Genomic DNA, 7626 nt, shown 5'->3' on the forward strand with positions numbered 1-7626 from the left:
ATGGGAATCCAGCAACATAGCCATTATGCTAACTGCTGGTCCCATAAAATAATTCTTTAAATAATTTTAAAAAATAGATAAATAAAAATTGTGTCAACATGGCTCCTGTAGCCCTGACTTATATAACTGCCATCATGTTAATAAACTGCTCACCCTTTCATCTTATTTTTTATTTTTAAAAAATGTTTGCTATAGGTCATGTGCACTCACTGAAGACAGAGAGAGGGAAAGTGAGAAATAATCCCCTGGGGGGATGGCCAAGCTACAATCCTTTTTCTATTCTCTTCTTGGGATTTTGAGCATGCATGCACACATGCCCAGTGTGATTTTTTTTTTTTTTTGGGGGGGGGAGAGGTTTTTGCTACCTGGCGCGTGTGCTTGCAGACAGACAGAGACATAGAGACAGAAAGCGAGAAATCACCCCCCAGGGGGGATGGTCACGCCGCAATCCCTTCTCCTCCATTCTCCTCTTGGGATCTTGGGCATGCACGCACATGCGCCCGGCCTGTTTTAAGCCACCGGGCCTGGGACACGAACCGTGGTTGACTACGTGGGAGTCCAGCGACATAGCCATTACGCTAACTGCTCGTTCCCCACAGTGTGATTTTTAAGATGCTAGGTCTGGGACCTGATCCACACAGTTGGCTATGTGAGATTCAGCTGCCTTAAAGCTTTAAACTCCACACCACCTGCTGGCCCCATGCTCATCCTACTTTTAAATCCTAGAGTCTAAGTACTCCTCAGCCAGCTACAGCCCTAACCTCCTTACTGCTCCCTTGATGCCACTTCTGCCCCCTCTTCTCTACTACGGACACCCTGTGGGCATGTAAATCAGCTCACATCACTCATTTAAAAGCTTCCAATGGCATCCCATAAATAACATATTAAGACCTCACTGGGACCAGTGGGTAGTGTAGTGGTTAATGGTTAAGGTGCTGACCTCCTGCATGTCTGACTGCAGTTTGAGTCCTGGACCCAGCAGCTTGAAAATCACACCAGGCAAATGTATCTGAGTGCCCAAAATCCCAAAAGGAGTTTAAGCCACCGGGTGTAGGACTCGAACCATGGTCGACTAGATGGGAATCCAGCAACATAGCCATTATGCTAACTGCTGGTCCCATAAAATAATTCTTTAAATAATTTAAAAAAATAGATAAATAAAAATTGTGTCAACATGACTCCTGTAGCCCTGATTCTGGTGTGCTCATTCCCCCTGCCATGCTGTCGGGGAAACAAAACCCATTATTACTCATCCATGTACTATGGTTTGAATGTATGTGGCCCCCAGGATTCTGATGTTGAGAACCTAAGGCCCAATGTGTCATTAAGAGGTGGAGACTTGGGACCTGCAGGCAGCTTGGTACGGCCAACCATGGTTTGAAGGTTAGAAGGTGATTAAGTCATCATTTCCCCAGACCCCCAAAAAGTTCAGCCGAAAGCCTTAAATCTGCCATGTTATGGGACCAAAACGACTGAATCTCTGCCTTAAACTCCACCTTTCAGAACCCAAAAAAGCTCAGCCCGCCTCCACACACTGAGCGTCTAGACAGGCTGAGGTGCACAGCAGCCATTTTTCAATGTTGATAAACCTGAGTGGCTTTTTAAATTTAAATAGCTCTGTGGAGGGGCCAGCAGGTGGCATGGTGGCTGGGGTGCTGGACTCTCACATGGCTGACTGTGGTTCAAGTCCTGGACCTGGTGGCTTGCTTTCTCACTTTCTCTTTCTCTCACTCTGTTCCTCTCTGGTCAAACTAAAACAAATGAATAAATAAAGTTAAATGAAAAAAAATAGTTCTGTGGAGAACAAATACATTTCTCTAAGTGAGAGAAATATAAGCCTGGTGGCTGTGGGCCACCGGGCTTCCATTTCTAGTGTGTGTAGGATATACGCCCTGCAGCTAGTGCTCTGGGTTCAAACCTGCTTCTTATTGGCTGTGTGACTCTGGCAAGTTACTCAACCTCTCTGTGCCACTGCTGCAGTTGTAAAATGGTCATGAAAATGTTCGGTTGTTGGAAATGTCATGCTGTGTTTTTCTAAAGAATTATTGAATTATTTTATTTAACTTATTTACTTACTTACTTTATTTTAATTTGGCCAGAGAGGGACAGAGAGAGAGAAGAAAAGTGAGAAAGCAAGCCGGCAGGTCCAGGACTCAAACTGTGGCCAGACATGTGGGAGTCCAGCACCCTTGAACACCACACCACATGCTGGCCCATGCCATAGTTTTCTATGCAAAAATGGGTCATAAATTTTCCGACAACCCAATAGCCCCTATGCCTCTAAGGATTATTCTAAGAACTCAGACTTGGAGAAAAACCTGGAGTTGGTATAATGCTGCGGCTCTCTGCCCCTCTGCCCTTACCTCCCACCAGTCTGTCCATCCCCTGCCATCCTCAGTCAGCTGTGGCTTCATGGCCCCACAAACACCCCAAGCAGATTCCAACTTCAAGTCTTTGCACTTAGCTTCCCACAGATAGTCACATGGTTCCCTCCTTCTCCTCCTCCTCCAGGTCTGATCTGACATCACCTTCTCAGCAAACCCTCCTCTGACCTTCCTATTCCAGACCACAAACTTCACATGTATACACACACGAACCTCCCATCCAACTTTCTAAGTTTCTGTACATTTTATTGTTTACTTAAATATATGATAACTGCCCTATCCACTGCAATATAACCTCCCCAAGGGCAAGGAGACTCACCATGTTCACTGCTGTGTTCCCAGCTTAGACAGAGCTTGCCATCTTGAAGATGCCCCATAAATTACTGTTCAGTGAATGAGTAAATAAATAGCAGTCCCTACCTCGTAAGGGTCCGATGTGATTGTCCATATAGAGCACTTAGCTCTGGGCCTGGTCCGCTGTGAACGCTGACTTAATGATGGCCATTACGGTATTTCAGGTCCTATTCTTGAAGGTTCTTAGTTGCCAAGCTTCTATGAGTTAACACATGTAACATGCCTTAGAATTGGGCTTGGCACACAGTAAATGCTCAGTACATGGTGGCTTTCACCATCATTAGGCTTCTATTTTCAAAGCAGTCTTGGTGCCATTTCAAGAGCAAGAGCCCAAGTGTCACCAAGGCTGCAACGAGCTGCCCCTCCTGCTATCTGCTGTCCTGTCCCTGCAGAACTGCTCTCCCTCCCTCACTTCTAGTCACTCTGGCCTGACACACATAACAGGCTCCTGCCTGCTTCAACCTGAACTGTTCTTCCCCATGACGTACAGGCTCCCTCCCCTCCATCCTTCAGTTCTGTCACCTTCTCAAGGAAGAATACACTATTTCAAACTGCAGCTGCCCTCCTTTTTCTGCCTTTTCTCCGCAGACTCTATTACCATTGAGCATCTGCTGTATCTTTTTTTTTTCTTTTTTAGAGGTTTTTCGCTAAAGGGCACGTGCACTTGCCAGAAAGACAGAGACAGAGAGATAGAAAGCGAGAAATCACCCCCCAGGGGGGATGGCCACGCCGCAATCCCTTCTCCTCCATTCTCCTCTCGGGATCTTGGGCACGCACGCACACGCGCCCAGCATGAGTTTTAAGCCACCGGGTCCGGGATGCGAACCGCGTGGGAGACTATGTGGGAGTCCAGCGACATAGCCATTACGCTAACTGCTGGTCCCAAGCATCTGCTGTATCTTACTCGTAAGTTTCTTATCTTTCTCCACTGGCAGTCCCCTCTTGCCCCCATGTAAGCCCCATGAGGATAAGAGGACAAGAATTCCATTTTATTCACTGGCATAATGCCAGTGCTTAGCACATACCAGGTACTTGGGAATTATGTCTTAAGTGAACTTACGGATCACAGTTCTCACCTCACAGAGTTATTCTAAGAGCCTGATGATCTCATGGCAAATAAAGTGCAGCACTCTGTGAGTGCTGGGAAATGGTAGCTGTAATTATAATTAAGGTTCTATTTCTGGAAGTTCCTAGATGCACAACTTCTACGAGGCAATATATATAAAGCCCCTAGCCCAGCTCTAGACACGCAGGAAGTGCAGCTCTGACTATAATTAAAGTCCTCTTTGTGGAAGTTCTTAGGATATGGCAGAGAGCACTAGCTGTCCTCAACGAACCGTTTTCTGCTTCTGGATGCTTGGCTGGCCTGCCTTTCCCAGACTCCTTTGCAGCTGGCTACAGCTCTATAACTGATTTCTCAGCAAAGGCACAGAAACTAAGGCAGTGACTGCCTCTGGCAAGCCGAGGTTTGTACAGAATACAAACACCTCCCTCGGACCCAGCTGCGGCCATCCAGCTTTGACCATGTGGGTGACAACAGACTTAAGGGGGGGTGGCTTAGGTCCCCATATCACCTGCCTAGGACTATAAATGAGAAATAAATTCCATTTTGTTTGATCCTTTATGTTATGGGGTCTACAGATGAATAAGTGGAAACCACATTGAACGTAGGCACTTGGTAAATGTTGAGTTATTTTGTACACAAGAAGGTTGAGTTTTCTCAAGATCAGAGGGCTGTTGGGATAAATGCCCAAGCCCATCTCACTCACACACGCACACACACATCAAACATAAACATCAAACACACTACTGGACCAACACACACAGAATTTGGCTTTTATTCTGGCTATCACACATCTACTGCTAAGACAACACAGATTGGCAGTACCCCATCCCACAGGACCACTGCAATCACCCAGTCTCCTCTGCTCCCTCTTCCCACCCTACCCCACTGCCAAGCTCCCCGGCTGGGGCTCTGCCTACACCTCACCCCGGGCGTGCAGCATGAAGTGGCCATGCAGCTCCCCAAGGTTATCAAAGGAATCCTCACACTCTGTACAGTGGTAGGTGCCTTCCTCCTCTTCCTCCTCCTCCTCCTCTTCCTCCTCCTCCCGCCCGACTGGTCGGCCCTCTCTAGCCCGAGGTAGCTCCTCCTCTTCCTCCCCGAGGGCCCTGCCTTCAGGGGCTGGTGCTTCCTGGGGGGCTGTAGCAGGACAGCAGAGCCGGCATGGTGGGGTGCCAGGTGGAGCCTCCCCAAGCGGTGAGCGGCCACAGAGCTGGCAGGGCTGAGCCGGGGGACCTGGGGGCTGGGCTGCACGGGGGGCCCGGCGGGATGGGCCGCCCCGGCCGCCTCCCAGGCGCTGCTTCACCTTGTAGCCTGGGTCATATTCAGGATCATCAGTGGTCTCCTCTTCCTCTTCCTCCTCATCTTCTTCCTCTTCAGAGTCCGGCTCTGAGAGGGTATATTCAGAGTCAGAGGAACGCTCAGGGCCTGTAGGGAACAGATGGGCAGCATTAGCAGACAGAGGGCTGTACCTGGCTGCTGCCTTCATGAGCTTCACCCAGACTCGCCCCAGTGTGGATCCAGGCACCCAGGCACACTCCTTCCCTTCCCCATGGGTGGGTCCCCTGACACAGAACAGGACCAGGCACAGACAGGTACTCCATGTTTCTGGCAATCAAGTGACTGTCTTACAAGAGCTACACCTCGAGGTAAGGGGGGTTAATAAGGACAAGTAGTAGTAGTCACGGAACAATAACAACCATAACAAGAGCACCCACTGCTGGGCCAGCTGATGGTATGGAGATGAAGGCAACTGGATCCCAGGGCTACAGCCGGCTGTCCAAGTTCCTTGCAACAAACCAGGGGGACAAGTCTGGGCTGACTCATTGCTGGGTCCTGAGGATCATGATAAATGTTTGCTGAACATCCCTCCCTGCAGCTCTCTGTTTCTCACAAGTTCCTATTTTTGTCCTGCTGTCTCTCTGCCATTTAATGAAAGTCTCCTGAAGTCTTGGCATGAGCTCTGAGATGCTGCCTGGGACACTGTTTACCACCCTGTCTACCTGGAGACCCAAACCCTCATATTCTTCGACCCAAACCCTCATAACCTTCAGCACAAGCCCCATACTCTATGAAGCCACCACCTTGATATCCCCAGCTCCCTACCAAGCTCTCCCCCGCCCCCTATTCCCTGGCCTCCTGGCCCAGCATCTCCCCCATCACTGTCCTCCTAGGGGCTGTACCCATCCGGGCCCCAGTATATCTCCCTTGACAGACTGGGGACTCAAGAGTCCCTCATACTGCCCGCCAGAGGATGTGCAGATGCCCAGGTGGCTGTAGCCCCAATGCCCTGGTCTCCCTCTTCTTGGCCTTTGCCTCTGCCTTTCTCCCATCTGAGATGACCCTTTCCTTCTCTACTGGCAAACGCTTCCTCCTCTGTAAGGCTCTGCTCATTCATCTCTCCAGGCTATCAGTCAGTGTCTCTCTTGTCTGGTTTCACCCCCCCCATCCCTGCCCACCCACCATCACAGCTTGACCAAACTGGGCAGTGATCACTTGAGTCTAGAGACCCTCTGACCCATCTCTAGGCCCTCAGCAAGGCCGACGTGAGTCAGTCTTGAGAGATGCTTGTTGAATGGCCGCGAAACAGAGCAAATATATCTATTCCAGGCTAAAGCTCCTCCCCTCTCCCCTCCTCACCTCTGACTACACATTACCCACCCTCAGGATCTTCAATGCCCACTATGACTTCATGCCTTGGCCTATGACAAGCAATGAAGTCATCACCCACGGCTACCAGGTCCTTCATGTCCACAGTGACTACCAGGGCCACCAGCCCTTTAGTGCCCATCATGCCTTCTCCACCTAAGAGATCCTCAAAGCCCAGCCTGTCTCTAGCTTCCACTGGACCCTCCATGCCTTCTGCGGCTCCCAAGCCTCCTGCCTCCTTGAAGACCACCCAACTGGCAATGGCCAACAGCTCCTCAGTGCCCACCAAGAGACCAACATCCCCCAACTCAGTTGCAAGCCCGAGCAGTTCCAAGTCCACCAAATCAACAAGTACAAAGATCGATCCATCAACCAGGCCCGACAGCAGGTCCCGAGTCCGCAGCAAGGCAAGAACGCCCAGTAGGGCAAGCACTGACACAAAAGCGAGCACTGACACCCGGGCCAGCGTAGACACCAGGGCCAGCAAAGCCAGCAAAGCCAGCGGCATGAGACACCACCGGCAGAGAGGCACACATAGTCGGGGTAGAACCCCTGGCAGAAAGGGCAGTCACAGCTCCAAGAGGTCATCCAGCAGGGCCAGCACCCCCAGCAGGATGGGACCTCAGGGTGCCCGACCAGGCATGGCAGGCCGAATGAGAACACAGCCTGGAGGGAAGAGTCATAGTCGGTCCAGAACCACCTGGGAAAGGAGTGACAGCCAGTCTAGAAATACAAGTAGGGAGAAGAGTTCCAGCCCACCAGGAACCTCAGGTATGGGGAAGAGTTCCAGCTTAACCAAAGCCCCCAGCAGGGCCAAGAGCCACAGCCCAGCTAGAGCTCCCTGCAAGGATGGCCACCACCAGTCTCCATCCTCATCAAGAAGGGTGAAGAGTTACAGTCAGGTGATCCTGACCCACAAGAGCGGATGGAGCTACAGCCCAAATGAAGAGTCCAGCGGGGCCAAGAGTTATAACCAGGCTAGCACCCCTAGCAGGATCCGAAGCCACAGCCGGCCTAGAACCCCAACAAGGGCAAGAAGTCGTAGTCGGAAGAGAAATCAGAGTAGGGCAAGAAGTCGCACCAGGAAGGAAACTCCCAGTCAGACAAGACACAGCCAGTCAAGAACCTTTAGCAAGGGGAAAAGTCAAAATGAATCTAGAACCTCCAGAAGGGAAA

The 7626-nt window shown here is 50.5% G+C and overlaps 2 protein-coding genes across 5 annotated transcripts in view; both read right to left on the bottom strand.

Moving 5' to 3' along the window:
• IRGQ (immunity related GTPase Q) overlaps window positions 1-5229 on the bottom strand; it is a 19509-nt gene extending 14280 nt beyond the window's left edge. Inside the window, exons 1-2 of the mRNA XM_006142021.3 lie at window positions 5108-5229; window positions 2805-2936 (exon numbers count right to left, since the gene is read on the bottom strand). Coding sequence (XP_006142083.1) covers window positions 2805-2832 — 28 coding nt within the window. The 5' untranslated portion in view covers window positions 2833-2936; window positions 5108-5229. The remainder of the gene's footprint in view (window positions 1-2804; window positions 2937-5107) is intronic.
• The window catches only part of ZNF428 (zinc finger protein 428), a 10149-nt gene continuing 7071 nt past the window's right edge, over window positions 4549-7626 (bottom strand). For all 4 annotated transcript variants that reach the window (XM_014582867.2, XM_027766795.1, XM_027766801.1 and 1 more), the window contains one exon: window positions 4549-5229. In XM_014582867.2, the coding sequence (XP_014438353.1) occupies window positions 4718-5229 (512 nt within the window). In that variant the 3' untranslated portion in view covers window positions 4549-4717. The remainder of the gene's footprint in view (window positions 5230-7626) is intronic.

This window comes from Tupaia chinensis, unplaced genomic scaffold (genome assembly GCF_000334495.1).
Source record: "Tupaia chinensis unplaced genomic scaffold, TupChi_1.0 Scaffold000067_1, whole genome shotgun sequence".
Classification (NCBI taxonomy): domain Eukaryota; kingdom Metazoa; phylum Chordata; class Mammalia; order Scandentia; family Tupaiidae; genus Tupaia; species Tupaia belangeri.